Raw genomic sequence first — 17193 nt, 5'->3', positions numbered from 1 at the left:
CCGACGTCATAATAGCCTTCGTCTCATAAATCGTGGAATCTCTTCCTTTCAGTCATTCTCCTGACTTATTGTGAACAGCCAGCCCAACTGACGCTTCGTTAAACCTGACATCTCTATGTGACATTGTTGTCCCTGGCATAAAGCAGCATAGCCGACCGTAGCACGTTTTATTGCTTTTGCTGTAAACTTTCCCTCTTGTGTTTCTTTTGGCACCATCACCAATGCGGCTGCCCCCAAATACGCACGAGTATAAAATATCTGCTGGAGGGTTTCCAAATCATAATTCAATGGGTTTCGTTTTGTAATACTACCCTTGTTTACTTACGATTGGGAAGGTGTACCTGCGCAGTGTACTATTTCTTTCTGCTCAAAAAGCTTCTGTCATCTTTGCGCCTATCAACTGGCCAGTGCCATTTTGACAACTTGCGATTTTATCTTTTAGCAACTTCATGATGTTGTGAGCGCAGTAGTCTGATGCGCACAATACCCTTCGGTTCGAGATAGGCTTCCAACGAGGTGATGGTCACTCTTCTGCCGAATTTGGCTTTTGTCGTCTACAAATAATTCATTGTCAAACCGGTAGTTTCTGAGTATGATAGGTCTTAAACAGACAACATAACGGGAATAAGCCGCGTGCCACCGATTGAAGGAGTGTGAATCGGCCCACAGAAATCACGACGTACAAATCAGTGTTTTTCGGTTGTAGTGTTCGTGCGGTATGATAATGTGGCCATGCAGCGTTTGCCTCATTACAAACTTCACAAGGCAATATTCCCCATACAACTTGTTCCGTTACCATTTGAGTCTGATATGTGCCCAAGTTCTGTGCCAAACTTAAGCAATTGCGTTGCGAGCTGCTATACAGGTATCGTTCCGGTAAATTCGAACAACTAGTTGTGATCTATTCGACTTTCCCTTAAGCTCAGCCCATTCTTTGTAAGGGATAACATTTTAATCCGGCGTCCATCGTATACACCTGTGAGACTTTGAGGAGCATACCAGTTAACATCAGCGGTAGGTGCGGTTCTGCAACATGAAGAAGGTCAAAGAAATGCACTCGAAAATCGATATCGTTGTGCCTGGCAATCATCATGCCATTTACAAGGGGATCGCTTCTTCGTTTAGCGGCTTCCATGGAAGAGTCCATAATCGCACAGAACTGACTTATCTGGTGTCATGTATCGTGTTGCACCCATGTCCATAAGCAGTTTCTTCAGCTTGCTGCCGTCACTCGATCTCAGAGCCGATACCGCATGCGGTTCCTTGTCGACCTATCTTTGACGATACTATCCGAACTGGATATGTTTTTTCTTAAGCTCTGGACAGTCCACATCGAAAACATAGTGTGCACCTTGGTCATAATTATGAACGCTCAGGCCACTTACAGCCAACGTCTCGTTGCCCTTGCTCTCACTTTCCTTTCCTGCAAGCTCTAATCGGACTTCTGCCCCATGCGAGTTAGCATCATCCTGGTCTATATTGACATGTCATACGACGTGAATGGGTGTGCTATACATCGAGAATTGACATATGTATGATGATGCGTCATACTATGAGCAAATGCTGAGAAGTATATACAGATATATGTCGTGTACTTCTCGCACACCGGGAGAAGAGTACATTTCAAGAACAAAGGTTACTGCAATATATTCTATTGCTCTAATTGATTTGGACTGCGATCACAGTTCTAAAGTTACGTTGAGTATCTATCTTCCATTATCAAAGATATTCAGCATGACGAGACACAGCCTTGTTGTCAGTGACATAAGCATATGATATAGCTATTTCTGTAACTGCGACACATGGATAAATCCACACGGAGCATCTTTGGTAGGGAAACATATACCAGAACCAGTTATCATGGTTTAGTTGAATACCCATTACACCAGTACTTACGATATATTGAAAACACAGGTTGGATGGAAATGCAAACAATAGTCATAGGACGACTAGTAGATGACATGTATACACATGGACGCTGCATGTCTACTACCAAGTGGTAATAATCATCCTCGTAGATATTATACCTCACCATCAAGAGTGCTTACTACGCAGGACGTCGAATCTCTTGGAGACACTAGTTAGCTACGAAACATGTTCTTCAACTATATATTCCAAAATAAAAAATATGGACCGGTAATAATTTTTCGATCGGACTGCTAACTTTTTAGCTTCCATCCCTGCAATGTTTCCAAATCTGCCGTTTGATATTTTACTCCTTTGTTTTGGTCGAAGCATTACCGCCAAGAATGTTCGTAGCTTAAACAATAAAACCTCTACTGCAAGCTTACGCTAAATTTGCGCCTTCAACAAAATGAGCGGATCAAAGTTATGTGACCTAATGCTTGAAAATAGTTCATTATAATATATGGTACAAATAACGATAAGATATGAAAATGATCAAACTATAATACAAATGTCCAAAATCGCACCTAAGTAACATGCCCGCAATCAGTTTCCTCAATTTTCCCTGTAACTACCGTAATCTTCGAATATACCCAGCCAACCTGTAACAATCTCGGTATAATCCTCCCATCCAATGTCTGCTTCTCGCCTTCGTAATAGCTTCTCCTCAATCGCTGTGTCAATAGCCTTTTCTCGTTTATTGTAAATATCTTCCAACGTAACAAGATCAATCTCAGGTACCTTGGGAATTGCCAATCTGACAGCTGGAATCTGACTATCAACGCCGTTTTGCTTCTTCTTCTTGCTAATCAGATCCTCGTCATCGCCCTTAATGCCAAGTTTACGCTTCAATTCTTTTACCATGTTACGCTGTTTGAAGGTATCCCATTCCAATTGTAGACTGTCTTTCCGCAACGTTTCGCGTTTCACAACCAGCTCTGTAAGCGACCGAGCGGCGTCCATTTCTGCTTTTAGACGCCTTAATCTTTCTGAGCTTTGTGCGTCTGACCTGCGAGTCTTTCGCACTTGTCTGAACTCTCGCCGACGGAAACAAGTGTAAGGGTCAGAATCATCTTTATCGCCTTCTTCAAATTTGAGCGTATACATTATCGGTCTCCCACGCCGCTGAATTCGACGTTCTTTCCAATGAGGATATATCATCTTGGCAAAGTTGATATAGAGCGGGAGATTAAACTCAGAAAATGCGCTTTCTAGCTCTTCGAATGAAAGTATCTGTGACAAATCCGTAGATAAAAAAGGTTGCCGGTCGGCAATTGCCATCTCGAATTGGTGCATGATTTGCTCAAAAACATCTTCTGTGCATTTTTGAGACGCAGACCGTTTTGTTGAATTGATCTTTTCCAAGAATTCAAAGTCATTCTCATCCAAGAAGTAGGGGCAACCGCTAGTGTCTTCGACAGTAGAGGAGAACCGAATATAAGTTGTTGGTTCAGTGAACTTTTTTGTATAATACTTGGAATATCCCTCAAATATCTTTGACGCATCGGGTGTTGGGATGTATATTTGCTGTACTTTGGCACCAGCAGCAGCAGCCAGAGACGCGTTGATTGCAGCCTGAAGATGATGCTCCTGTAAACAACGACGATCTGTTAGCAGATCGGCTTCAAACAAGTGGGTTAGGGTAATGTGCAAATTTTCATACCTCCTCTTCGCCTTTCTCAACGCCGGTTTCAACCTGCTGTATCTCGCGCTGCTGTTCTTCTTCTAGATCGGGGATGTCGCTTTGCCGTAGAACCTGCAGGCCCTGCTTGACGGAAATTTTCCGCTGGCGGAAGCGAGCAGAGCCGGTCTGTTTCATGGTGGCGACTTATCTAGAGCGACCGGCTTTGGCAGCGCACAGGACCAATCCTTGCGTGAAAACACGGCTTCCACGACCACCCTATAAAATGAGCATATGCTGAAACCTGATTCCGTCAACGAGGATGGATTGATTGCCAAAATGCGCCGAAGGTCGATATAGGTCGCGGGATAGGCGCTGTTTGCCACGATTGTCACACCAAGGTTTCGGGAGTGATGAACGACGCGACGGTTTGAGCATGGGTTATCAAGGTTATGGGTAATTGTTACCCGCCTTGGTCATAAGATTGGCTGGTTAGCTTTTAACGACTTATAGACATCCGACCAGCATTTCAGCGAGAGATTGCCAGATAACTGTCAGTCGCAGCGTCTTTCAAAGTATGAGGATATATTCTCTCGAAAGATGCTGGCATCAGTCTGGGTAAGAGTGTGCCGTGCCGATACCACCCAAGGATCTCCGGCAATCAGAGCCCTAACCCGCCCTGCAAACTCACGTGGCTACCGATTTGTGCTCAAACCAGGGGTTGAACGCCCGCACAGATCTGTTTCAAGATGATGATGGGATTCGACTTCCGGTGCCATGTTGTGACAATGGTCCTACGGCTCCTGTGACTAACTAGTACACTGTGCAATATATTTTCTATCTTTACCTCCTCCCTTATACGACATTGCCAGCCGTTAATTGGGTCCTAGCAGCGAACGCAGAAGTTGACTCTAGACAGATCACAGAGGCACCTCATCTTGCTGTATATTTGGCTCAGTCTGATATCTTCATAAACTACGTTTACTAGGCATACGTGTCGGGAATTGCTGCAGTGAGCGACGCGGTACACAAGCGGTGCATAGCTCGATGTCCACCATACATTTATCAGCTGCTCCGCAGCCAGATAGCGATCGGTATGCATAAATCCAGGTGGACGGATGAAGAAGTGTATTATTGACCATTGTAGAACTGTTCCATCGATATCGTTGACGGTTCCGAAATCACCCAGAATACCTCATAAAATGGCGCAGAGCCGAAGTTCGCCCGGGCATATGGCTTTGCAGAATATAGAGGCGACCGATTCAACTGATTGTATGGATTCACGCAGTATAGCGCCCGTCAACGATCCACCGACCGCAATTAAGGAAGGAGTACAACATACAAAAAGACGACCTCCGAGTCTAGTTATAGACCAATCGCTCACAGCGCTGCCGTCTCTACACTTGAGTTCGAACTCCTCGGCAAACTCTATGTCTTCGGAGTCGCAAAAAGCATCACCGCCCTCCACGATTGTGCCGGGAAAATCGGTGAAATCAGCCAAGGAAATAATTCAGGGACTGGCCTTACACTGCGTTTCGCCAGGGTTGCCTCCGATGAACTATGAAATGCTGGAAAATGTAATGAGAACCAAGGCTATTGAGAAACAACAGCGCCAGCTAATTGCGTCTCGCCAGAAGCCCGCTGACGGATCTCCAGACTTAACCTCCACTATAAATAGTGATCAACAGGACACGGACGAGCTAATGCAAGATGGCAAAGTGCCTGAGCTGGTAGTAGCCGGCAGCGGCAACGAGTCAAGGGAAGCTTCCCGCAGTGAGGGCATGAATAGAATGCGCATGAAAGTACCAGCTCCTCAGTCACAAAATAGAGAACCGCATTCGGCAATGAAGGGACGGAGTTTGGGGTATGAAAAGTCTACTTCATCTGTAGCAGAAACTGGGCGACGAGCACCACGGCCTGCTAGTATCCGAATCGTCGATCCGGCACAATATCAAGAAGGCGCCTATGAACGTGCCATTCGATCAGCACCGCTTGTGAACAGTATGAGGATGGAGTATCCGGAGGAGAGTCCGCACAATGCCTCAAAATGCCACCAGATTGATCGACGAATGTTAGCTCAGGGCATGTATAAGGGCAGACGACCAGTATCATCTCCAGTGTTCCCTAAGAACAGGCTTACAGCTCAGAAGTCTCGATATAGCGATATTTTGGACGATACAGGTGCGGTTCAAGTACCTCATAGCGCGAAACCGGCTTTGTCAAGTTCCGGTAGTTCTCTACGAGCGCGAATTCATCCAGAGCAAGCAGGCCATACTCGAAGATTGTCTGCGCATCGGTTACCGCCTAGGCCCGAGGTTTATTATTCACAGAGTGTATTTCCATATCCACCTCAAAAGCGTGTAAAGCATCGTCGTGAACCTCAGAGCACACTTCAGGCAAAACGACTTGTCGATTCTGACTGTGAATGCGAGGAATGCCGAAGGGCTAGCACTAATACAGGAGAAGAATTGCACAGTGTGATGCGGAAGATGGGCGAAGAGGGTGCTAGTCAAAATCGCATGAAACGCCAAAAATTTTTAGAGTTGTGTGCTGAGATGTGGGACCTGTTCCATGAGACTCAGTGAACGATTGTGTCTAGCTTTTGAAGTGTCTCTCAGTTGTGGCTTATGCAGTGATTTGACTTTGCCAAATAGCGTGTTTGGATATTGTTATTTGTATCACCATGTAATATGAAAGTTCGAATATTTGTATCAATAGCATAATATATGTCTTGTATTTCTGTCTGAGCTGTGCGGCATGTTGAGGCAAGTAATTCAGTGCATTGCCATACGTGTTAATTCAATGCTTAGTTTATCGAAAATAGTATTATTTTATACAGACCAAAAGCCAAGCTAGCTTGCGAAACAATCAACCGAGTTGGAAGTTACAAAGATTTCCCTTCGCCTGTCCAAACTTGATTGTTCTTCAGACATAGTAGGTCAGAGCGCCCACTAGTATCAAAAAGCTCATATTGATTGCCTTTTTCAGAACATAATTTTGTGCAATCACTTACTTCGTTTTATGTTTACGATAGTGGATCCCAGAAATAACAGGGCGACAACGAATTACCAGGAGAAAACATATATCCATAGCTTGGTGCAAAAGTGACCTGCTCAGGAGCACTTAGTTTCAAGGAAATTTTGAAAGCTATACTCTGAGATTGAGGAAGATTTAAGGAGTATTGACGATCCTGAGCAGGTTGGTATTATGAATCCTGATACAGATCGAGCGCCACATGTTGATGTAGGTATATGCGCAGCGAAAGCGGTGAACTGTGCAAAAGGTGCCGGGATTTGGATCTAGACTGCCGTCGATGTCTATATGTGTCCCGCCAGGAAATCTACTTGCCTAATTACTTGAGATCATACATTGAGTGTTCCAGCTATAAATATTTGAGAACAACTAGAATTGCCACTTATATTTAGGCACAGTTGGTAAGCCTGTAAGTGCCCTCATCAGTGTAGCAGGCGCAGTATATCAAAGATAGTTACAATTGATGCACGTTGACCGTGCGGAAAGCGGATTGAGTGGCGTATCCCAGGTAACTCCCAAGTCCCATCTCGTCGAGACCAAGTCCAGTTCAACTAGAGCACTGTTTAGCTCCGCATCACAACATTCTACGGCGAAAAGACCCCGCCGGCGACGCTATATTGTTACCTGCTTTCGCACGATCCCGCAAGATTTCATTCCTTGCACCCCGATCAGCCAAGGCCATAGCACGGGCTTCCTATATTTTTGATCCTTCCTTAACTGATGTTTAATTTTAAGAAGCGACACAGGGTTTTGTGACTCCTCTTACCCTTTTTTTTAGCCATAGACATCTCGTGCCTTCATACGGCTTCGCCAAAGTCCCCAGGGTCGGACCGACATTACGCACACTGTACTCCCACGACATCTCCCCGGGCTCGTCGCCTGCTAACGAGCTCCACGTTGCTGCCTCAGACTCGTCCGGAAATGCCGACAGAGGCGGACGCAGTCTCGTCCCTGACTGTCTTCCTGGCGCTCCTGCTGCAACGTCCGTCTCTGCAAGTTCAAGTAGAGGAACGAAGCGGAGCGTATCCCAGATTCAAGACGACCGGATAGACTATCCCCGGCGGAGAGCAATCATTGCCGTGAGTTTATCGGTAACCTTCTTCTTGATCCAAATACACTGACGATCATGAGCTTTCAGTGCGATGTTTGCAGAGCGCGCAAGTCAAAGTGCGATGGTGCACAACCAAAGTGCAGACTCTGCAATGACTTGAATGCTGAGTGCGTCTATCGCGAACGAGGACTCAAGTACGAAAATTTCTACTCAGTTTGCATGTAAGTGCTTACGTGTCTAACACCCGAGACAGACTTGACGCCCGGGACAAGCTGATTCTCGAAAAACTCGAACAAATCGAAAGCATTCTACAGAGTTCCCTTGCAAAGGAACAGCTTCAGACTCAAATAATTAAGCAACTCGGCCCCCAACAGCGGCAGTTACAGGAAAATTTTCAAGAGCAGCAGACTCATCATTTATCCAGTATAATCGCTGACGGCAGTGATCACTGTCAGCGATTCTCAATCTCCACACTCGCCCAATCCTCGCCAGAATTTTCGCCTAAGTCTGCCGCATTTGGTCGAGACAAGCTAAGCTCCACGCACAGGGAACACGTATTTTCGATACCTGAACATCACTCTACTCCTTGGTTCCACCTTGTTCGACATCCTAAAATAGCCCAGTTTCTTTCCTCCTCACCGGCATCTCTCGTCTCCCCTCTTACAGTAGAAACAAATCGGCCACCGTTACAGCTGAATCCCAACGTTCTTCTAGATCTCTCGCACATTCAACCCTTTGTGACTTCGTTTTTCAAGAATGTCAATCCGTTCTATGCCATCGTGTCTCCTTTCAGCTGGCAGTCCTACTATCGAATTGCTTTATCCCGTGGCTTCCGGGCTGGTCCCGAGAGTATAATTGTCCTTCTGGTACTGGCGCTCGGCGAGGCAGGTATGGAGGAATCACTGACTCTTTGCCTGCCCAATTCTCCGATTCCTGGACTGAAGTTTTTTGCAAGCTCTTGGCCGTTAATTACAAATATATTGATATCGAACTCCATAATAGATGCGCAGGCGCTTATGCTAACAAGTGCGTATCTGTTCTATCTTGTGAGGCCGTTAGAAGCATGGACGATATTGTCGGCTACCTGTATGAAGATACGTGCAATAATAGCGACTACTCCACCAGAGACTCTGCCGCACGATGAGAAGGAGCAGTTTGAGCGAATATTCTGGAATGCCCTCGTTTTTGAAAGGTTAGAACATCTCTCAGTTCATATTTGTAGGATAATGTTCTCACTAGGAGTAGTGACTTGCTCGCTGAACTTGACCTGCCTCACTCTGGAATTGAGTTGCATGAAGACGATATTGGCCTACCATCAGGGTTCATATCGTCGCCTGAAAAAGCTTCGCTCGCGCCGGGCACAGACGACTTATGGTACTTCCTTGCAGGAATCGCAATTCGAAGGTTGCTGAACCGTGTCCATCATATGCTGTATTCTAAGACAACACAGATGCCAATATCCTCATATCATCCAATCGTGGAGGAGCTGGACTTCCAGTTAATTCAGTGGTACGAAAATCTCCCCACAGTTTTGCGGTTCTCCTTCGAGCGACGTCAACTCGACGATCGATTCGCAACTGTGCTTCGGCTGCGGTATTTTGCATGCCAGAGTATAATTTGGCGAGTATATGTTGAAGTCGCACTAGGGAACGAGGATTTGCTGCGAGACCCCAGGATCCGAATGGGCGCGTCCAAGTGCGTCGAAGCATGTCTGAGACAGATTGAGGACCTCGATGAACATCAAGCAGGGCATATACCGTATCTCTGGCAAGGATCGTTGTCGATTGCGTCTCATATATTGACGCTCATGGCAGTGACAACGTCTGTGGGCTTATCACAGTTGCTGTCCTACTCGTTGGAGAGGATGGCGGAGATTATCACTTCGGGTGTTCGAACGATCATCAGGAACGGCAAGCTCGCGCCGTCGATTAAAGCTGCGGCCGAGTCGTTGCGTGATGCAGAGCGCCAATGGGCGGCGCAAATGCGCGACCTCGGAGTCATATTACCAACTCGGAGCAATGAAAATACATTTGGTTCTGAAAGTGCAGGAACCAACCAGCAATCATCCATATTTTGATATTATCGGTGGATCGAAGGATCGAAGGAACGAAACAATGAGTGTGAGATTCCGTCGCATCCTTATACCGAATTTTGTATAATAGGATCGTTTGCCGTGATTCTGAGGGCTATGTATAATGCTGTATTCGTATCTACATCGGTGTCGGCACCTTTTTCCGTCGATGTAAGTGTAGAAATGTTGCGCATGGTAAGAGAAGAAGAATAGAGCAGAGCCGAAGAGCTTGCGGCTAGCGCGTTAAATATGGATACACAGTAGAGAGACGGCATAGCATGCCGTCAGGGACCACAACTACCTCATTAACGAGACGCTTAAGCGAGCTTTCTAAGAGGAGCAGCATGACGATATCACTGACTCTGGGCATTTTTTTACTTCAGTTGAGAGCGGTTTAAAAGGGGACTTTATTTATTATGACAGTAAGACAACTTTCTTTTGACTTGAATCCTTTTTAACTCGGTCAGCAAGTTGAAGCCAGGGGTTCTCAAGCGTCAATCATACTAAACGGAATTAACAAGACAATCTCGTGTTCTAATGATCATAATAATTCAACCATTCGACACTGAGCCCTTGAAGTTCCCGTTCTCATACAAGACCGCCATATCGTGGCAATAGATTATTGGCAAGCAACACAAGCTCTTGGGCTTGTACTGGCTAACTTCAACGCACTCACATACAGAATTACTATGATAGGTCATCTGCCTGTAACTGCGTTTACTGTCTGGAGGTACCGTGCTCAATCATTCAACCGGCTGATTTCTGTACCGGGTGCTTAACAGAGAATGTCTGTACAGCTTAAATATTTTGGCCGAACATACGCAAATTGATATCGAGGCTACCCACGGCGAATTGACTGTCGCAGAGTTGATATCCTTCCTTCCTTGTATGATCCAACTCTGCTTCTCCACAGACGTCGCAATCCCCCGGGCATGCTTTTTTGGCTCCATTGTTCGGAGCACCTCATGAGGCGCCTGAAAGGTTAAGGCGACGAAGTCAAAGGCTAAAGGAGCTTGTTCCTGTCCTCGGACCCACTGTGACTATAGAGCGACCATCCTAAGGTATGGTGGATACGTGTCGTTCTGAGAATGCGTTTCTCTCTGGTTTTCTCGCCGACGCAAAGATTCATTGTCAGAAAATCGGAGAGTAGTCGTCGTAACCATTAAGACCTTCGTTTTTAACGATTAAGAACATAAGCGTTCTGCAGTACATACTATTATTTGTTCCGCTCTGTTTTCTTTCCTTTCGTCTTGCTGCACTCGATGCCAGGCTGCAGCTATCATGACCGAAACCACGTGACCAAGGATACCCACTTCGGCGAGTGTTTTAAGTGTGCATAAGATAAGCGAGGCGAATGGACATGTCATTGGCTTGCTGTGAGTAAGATCTTATTTCACAAGCTGATTCTTCAACGCTAGTGACGAGTTGATATATGCAAGAGTCTTTGAATCGGATTGCTGCTTCTGTGGGTGTGCCTGAAGAGCGCAGGAGATCCAGAGATACGCCGGACTGCTGGTTGTAGAGCAAGATGGTGCCCGAACGTTATTGTGCTCTTGAATAAGGAAAATAATAGTATTTTCCGTCACATGGAGCTCCAACCACCGGTTTGCCATTGGAAGTCTGAAATAATCGAGGTGGCCTTGGATCCGAATTGGCGGTTGTCCCTGCAGGCAAATTGCTTGCCATCGTCATTCCCAGCGTTGAATGAAGATTAATCCAGTAGTTTTGGTCCGACCATGGTTGGGTCTCTTTTAAAGCGGATAGGCGGATATATGTATGTCGGCTATTGGGTCTAACCAGGAAAGCAAGACAGGGGACGAACATTTCTTCATTAGTTGCTTTTTGAATTCTCAGGTATCTCTGCAACTTGATGAGGATACTGTGAACGACCGTATCACAGTCTTTAATACGGGCAAGGTGAATAGCGGTGGCCAAGTTATGTCCCTCAACCACGCAGTTATCAATTAACCATCCACCAAGGATTTGAAAGCGTACGAGAAGAATACGCTGACTGTGTTTCTGACGTTTGAAGATTGCCAGTTTTACAAAGTGTGCATTCGCATCTCGGGACGAGGAGCTTCTTTGCTCTTTACATTCCGTTCCCCTTCTGGAGGGTCACAATGTACGCCTTAACGACGCCGTCATCCTGCCACCATCTTAAGACTTTCGCGAACACCGAAAACTTCTCAAACCGTAAATATTTTCCAATAGCATCTCGTCCACTTCCTCGTATTTCTATGAAATTGGTGAGACCGGGAAAGACATGGTCCGAAATATCTTCGAACTGGACATTCCATCCGCGCTCTCTAGTAAACCCAGAATCTTCAAGTAATGTCATATAGTCCTGTATAGAAATAAAGTTTTTAAATGGAGTTCGTGCGAGGGCACATATAACTCGCAATCGCAGCCACTGCGAGAAATTTAGCTCTCGGCCAGCCAACAAATCCTCCGCAGCGAAGCAAACTTCTCCACCGTCACCGCTTTGTCTTCTGTTCTCAAAAGCACACTCTAACGCCCCATTGACAAACTTAAAGAATTTTTTTCTTGACGGCTGAAAATGGTACAAGCAATCCAACGCCAAGATCTTGTTCACGCGACCGTCCACTATCGTCGAATTCAGTACGTCCATGGGCCAGGTAGTCAGTGGATCACTTGCGTCTAATGTCAAGATACGGCTGTTTCCTAACAAACCTCGCTTTTTTAGTGCAGTGTATGCAAGATCACTGTGTGCTTGAAGCGACGTTATGCCAATGTATTTGCTGACAAGACGTGAATACAATACCGACTGATCACCGCAACCAATCCCAACATCAATTATTGTATCCGCAGGATTGAGCCGTGCCGCGTCAGAAAGCTTTGTGGCTAAACTTTTCGCTGCCAGTTTGAAGTCGAGAACAGTTGAAGAGTCGACTGGAGGGGACCAATATCCCATGTTGTTCCATGTCGATGGGGGTTCAGAATCTAGATTCAGCATGACGTGCGCCAAATCGTACACTTCCCCAATCGTCACGTCATCGTCAATAAACCTCCGATGGATATGCCTTCCAGTCGTGAATACTGTCGCTATGATTCCTGATATAGCATTATACACCCCAAGGAATAAAAATATTCGTTCCAAAATAACAGTGCCATATGTCGTCCCGTCAAGCGCAGTTGTGGTAACGATGCCAACATAAACCGCTGCAGAGCAAATAATTTTCACTGTCAGCAAAATTATGATGGTTGTAAAAGATGTCATTGCAACGAAACCATACAACGGGCGAGTAATTGGCATGAACGACGGCCAATGACAATAGAAAATATATACAGTAGTCCTCTTTCAAGCTGCTGTCCCTAACCCAAAGTTCTTACTAATTCATTTGTTTACCGGACTTTGGGGCTTCAAGGCGCTAGCTAGAACCAACCCCTCTTTGGGACTAGCGTCTCAACCCTAAATTCTCTGGCTATACGTAGTTAAACCCTTCAAGAACTCGGCAGGTGTGTAACGTTTTCATAGTCCGCATAGTCAGACCCTACTATCACCTTGATGCAACCGTATTTGACCTTTTACAACGGATTATCTACGCCAACTACTGGTGCTTCGACAATATTCCTAGTACTTATTTTTGCAGCCTCTGTAGCAGATAGGGAGATCGCTGTACAGGATTGACGTTGCAGTTTCAATCAGATTTCTGATCTGAAGTCGCACCTGAAAAGCAATAGTGTCTTCTCTTTGTACAAAATTGTCCCACATGATCGCCCGACTCGAACACTATGCGGACATATAAAGCATGCGGGTTGTTGACTGCTGGCCCTGGCTCCATTATAGTTGCACTGTGGCCGAGCCATATGATGCGACGGTGAACTGATGTGATACAGGATAACTAAGATCCATTGACGCACAATAATAAGTCCCTGGCCGTTCTCGACTTTTGGGTTTGCAACTCTAAATACGCTAGTCCCAATGAGGAACAGTTGATTGTGTCCCATGAATCTCCATTTTACATTGGATCGTGTTTAATATTATAGTGCAATTCTTCGACAATTTTAGAATTATAAGTCTCGCCAAAAGTCACTCCATGACACTGGTTTCCGCACAGCATTCGAAAATCCTTCGTGAAATTGCACCCACACTCGTCCTTCCCTCTGTTGCTTCATGCGTTCTTGCCACTCTTGCAATGAGTCCTGACGAGAATGGCCGCCTAGCCCTGCTAATCCTGTCCATGTCGCAGATGTTTGCGACTTGAAAAACGAGACAAAGGATGGTTTTATCGACCTTTCCTCTACTGGATCGATAACGTTCACATCCATTCGGTCCGCCGATAGAGATGAGGACAGTAGCCCTGCCTTGTTCGACCCGCTGTGCTTGCGCTTTGCCGTGTGCAACAAACGGGAATCCTCTTCGTCTTCCTGAGCCTCGTGGTCCACGCCGTCAAGACTGTTTGATTTTCTTCGTTTGACACCTGAAGTCTGCGATCCTGCCGCAACAACGTTACGTTTGGAAACCCGGCGTAGCATATTTCGTTCCATCTCCTGTGATATACATTGCCGAATAAGATACTTTCCGACGGCTGCACGATCCTTGTCTTGACTGGAAAATAAGGCAAGTTGTTCAATCGGCGGGTCCATTCTAAATACGTATGTTCCATTTTCACACCGCTGCTGAATATATTTCAGGGCAAAATCGATCATGACATCAACAGTATGCATCGTCATTATGCGTTCTTGCTCCAATACTATACTCGCATTCACAGGATTTAATTTCGGGTTGACAATGTACATGAGGTATGGCGCTAGTTCCGTGCAAATTGTAGAGCCTCTCCGGAAGGATTGTTGAGTTGACGCAGAAGCGGACCCTATTACCTGCTTCGCCAGATCCTTGTTTGATTTCTTCGCCTCGTATGCTTCATAATCTGTCTTCGCTATTGCATACTCTTTGAGCGAGTTCGAATTGCTGCTAAACATGGCGTGAAATGCTCCGACAGGGTACGACAAATATGCTGCTAAATCACGGTGTTGGTCCTCGTACATGGAATGTGAAAGCGTGTCGTAAAAGTGCAACCATTCACCAGCTTCCACGGGCTTTGCAAGCATATCGTCGGCGTAATACATACTTGGATACATTGTGAAGCAACCTAAAGCTAATGTCAGTTCAAACCTAAAGATAAGACCCTCCCTATAAGAACAAACCTGTCACCACTTTATCAAATTCGGCGCTTCTCTCAACATTCTCAATGACCGCCCGAATGCTCTCCTCTTTGTTCCTAAACTGTTTATCAACCTTGAACACCCGGCCTACGATGACGTTCGGATTTGCGTTGACGTCTTTTTGGCCTATACTGCTACTCCCGATGCGTTTGCCACCCATGTCGAACTGGAGAGTATTAATGCATCCACGGACATCGCCATCCATAGAGTCGACTAATTCAGTCAGTGTTCGACGATCGACAAATAACTTCTCGCGTGCACAGATCTCTTGCAAGCGCGGAACAATGTTCGGTGTCGGTGCACGGCGGTATGAAAGCATTTCGGCAAGCGGACGCAGACTGCGGAGAGCAGAAACGAAAGGGTCATTGCAAATTGCAATGACGGGACGAAGTAAAAATTTGGCAGTCTTCCTATATTTATTTTTAGGACTGTTAGCAGGGGTCCGGTGACCTTGCTGTACCGCTTTCGAGTCCGAGCTGAGAATGTCGAGAAGAACACGAATGAATCCCTGGAGATAATTAGTACGCTGTTTAAACATCGATCACGAATGACAGGCATACAGACTCTGCACCACCATCAATTTCATCAATGATTATGCACACAGGCTTTGTCCCAACACGATGAGAATCAATCGCTCCTCGTATCTTGTCATGCACAAGCGTACCACCGCGCTCGTCGCTCGCATTGATTTCAAGAACATCGTATCCCGCCTGACGTGCTGCAACGTGCGCAATAGTGGTCTTCCCTAGTCCCGGTGCACCGTGTAGCAGAAGAAGTTTCTTGTGTGGTCGGTGATATGGGTCTGTCTGGACAAGCTTGCCTGCGTTGGACTCTCCAAAATGTCGTTTGTTATGTGTAGCAGTAACTGGGTGTTTGAACACGGCATGAGACCACTGCTGCAACCATCGTAGTAGTGTTCTGTGGGTTCGCTACGTGCCATTAATAAGCGGAATAATATCAAAACGCTCGGACGTACCTCATCGCCAATGAGATCGATCCATTTCTTTGCTCTCCACTTTTCAACCCATAATTCACCTTCACTATTCTTGGTAAATAATGCATCGCACTGTGTACTAACCGTCTCTGACTGGTTCTGCAAAATTCTTAGCTTCTTGTCGTGATCTTCTTTCTCTATATCGAGCATGATCTTCTCAATATCGATACCATAACTAGAACGTTTGTATTTATCGGCTGAAGCTGCCTCGCGCAGTGTATTGAATAGAAACCGCGATCGAGCTGGGAGAATGATTTCTTTGCCGTTTGATCCTTTCGCCTTCCGATAGAACGCATCTGCAGAGCCTGAATATGGGAGAATTCGTAGCGGTCCGACTTCCGAGCTCTGGCCACCGCACAAAGGCATCTGGGCATCGGAAATAGACTGTTGAGACTCTAGGTAGCACTTTTGTCGCTGAGTTGTATTGGCCGAGTCTAAATCGTCTGTAGCAAAATTTTCATCTTGTGCCACGGTGAAAATTGGTACATTATCAAATTCCTCTTCGGGAGGCAAGATGTCAAATTCTTCTTCTGGAAGTACATCGAAGTCGGGGGCATCTTTGATCACCTGCGCAGGCCAGTCGTCTGGCAGTGGTAGTCCTAAAGCATCCTCAGCTAGCGCAGAAGGCAGTGACCGTTTCGCAATTATGTCCAAAGATGAATGCTCAATTGCTACTGCCGCGTCGTCATCCTCGGCAGCCGACGTGATTTTAAACGGAAAGTCTGTCGTTTCTGCGTCACCGGAGAATGTCAATCTATCACGTGCTTCTCGAGCAGATAAATTCATCTCATTCATAGAAATTGTAGATGCAGCTGCAAGCGGTGATTCCTTAGAGTCGTGTCCCATATTGTTGGTGACAAAATCAAACGGCAAATCTTTGATAACAGCATCCCACTCTCCTTGCTCTTGCTGCGTCTCCATAGACTGAATTTGACAGGACACGTCGCCATTTGTAATCTCATAAACTTTAGTGGTAGCACGCTGTTTAGATACACCAGAAGGTGATTGTTGGGATATAGAGGCTATCGCATCCGAAGTGACTGACGAATCATCTTCCGGCACGTCACTATCCTCCACGAGATCTAAAGCGAACAGCGAGCCCGTTGCCGACTCCTCTTCTCCCTCCATGTCTGTCCAATGCGCCGTTCGAAGATCTGTCATGTGGTCGATTGCCGGATTGCGACGAAGAGGAAACGCGACGTCAATAAGCATCAACCGCGCGTGCGCGATGAGTATCAACTGATTTTGGGACCACTACCCTAACCCGTGCTTTGAGCGCGTCGAGCTATCCGCGGACTTCTCATTTAGTTTCATTGCGGAACACTTAAAAG

General features: G+C 46.0%; 5 protein-coding genes across 5 annotated transcripts; 2 read left to right on the top strand and 3 right to left on the bottom strand.

The window, feature by feature from the left end:
* Positions 1–2342: 2342 nt before the first annotated feature.
* On the bottom strand, positions 2343–4131 carry V1508DRAFT_420536 (enhancer of polycomb-like-domain-containing protein). Its single transcript, XM_066940759.1, has 2 exons — positions 3569–4131; positions 2343–3495 (listed from the first exon to the last, which is right to left on the bottom strand). The coding sequence occupies exons 1-2, from the start codon at positions 3722–3724 to the stop codon at positions 2461–2463; spliced, it is 1191 nt and encodes a 396-aa protein (XP_066794795.1). The 5' UTR covers positions 3725–4131; the 3' UTR covers positions 2343–2460.
* Positions 4132–4573: 442 nt separating this feature from the next.
* V1508DRAFT_356962 (uncharacterized protein) lies at positions 4574–6111 on the top strand (the record flags this gene model as incomplete). Its single annotated transcript, XM_066937010.1, has 2 exons — positions 4574–4620; positions 4674–6111. The coding sequence occupies 2 exons, from the start codon at positions 4574–4576 to the stop codon at positions 6109–6111; spliced, it is 1485 nt and encodes a 494-aa protein (XP_066794794.1).
* A 1369-nt stretch (positions 6112–7480) lies between these two features.
* On the top strand, positions 7481–9687 carry V1508DRAFT_433562 (uncharacterized protein; the record flags this gene model as incomplete). Its single annotated transcript, XM_066941992.1, has 5 exons — positions 7481–7541; positions 7610–7638; positions 7698–7831; positions 7864–8802; positions 8850–9687. The coding sequence occupies 5 exons, from the start codon at positions 7481–7483 to the stop codon at positions 9685–9687; spliced, it is 2001 nt and encodes a 666-aa protein (XP_066794793.1).
* Positions 9688–11716: 2029 nt separating this feature from the next.
* On the bottom strand, positions 11717–12982 carry V1508DRAFT_420525 (uncharacterized protein). The gene has a single exon (XM_066940758.1). It carries the CDS (start codon positions 12953–12955, stop codon positions 11771–11773), a length of 1185 nt encoding a protein of 394 aa, XP_066794792.1. The 5' UTR covers positions 12956–12982; the 3' UTR covers positions 11717–11770.
* Positions 12983–13713: 731 nt separating this feature from the next.
* V1508DRAFT_356966 (uncharacterized protein) lies at positions 13714–16990 on the bottom strand (the record flags this gene model as incomplete). Its single annotated transcript, XM_066937011.1, has 4 exons — positions 13714–14795; positions 14851–15376; positions 15429–15797; positions 15845–16990. 4 exons carry the CDS (start codon positions 16988–16990, stop codon positions 13714–13716), a joined length of 3123 nt encoding a protein of 1040 aa, XP_066794791.1.
* Between the last annotated feature and the right edge of the window lie 203 nt (positions 16991–17193).

This window comes from Lipomyces doorenjongii (genome assembly GCF_038497915.1).
Source record: "Lipomyces doorenjongii strain NRRL Y-27504 unplaced genomic scaffold V1508scaffold_38, whole genome shotgun sequence".
NCBI classification, from domain to species: Eukaryota; Fungi; Ascomycota; class Lipomycetes; order Lipomycetales; family Lipomycetaceae; genus Lipomyces; species Lipomyces doorenjongii.
Note: the sequence above shows the minus strand (reverse complement) of the source record. Positions and strands in the feature narration are given on the sequence as shown.

Bases quoted from the DNA above. Each gene is read 5' to 3' on its own strand.
- V1508DRAFT_420525 (XM_066940758.1), bottom strand. From the start codon at position 12,955: ATGCCAATTACTCGCCCGTTGTATGGTTTCGTTGCAATGACATCTTTT.
- V1508DRAFT_420536 (XM_066940759.1), bottom strand. From the start codon at position 3,724: ATGAAACAGACCGGCTCTGCTCGCTTCCGCCAGCGGAAAATTTCCGTC. The intron at 3,496-3,568 runs GTATGAAAATTT...CGTTGTTTACAG, and splicing joins TTGAGAAAGGCGAAGAGGAG to GAGCATCATCTTCAGGCTGC.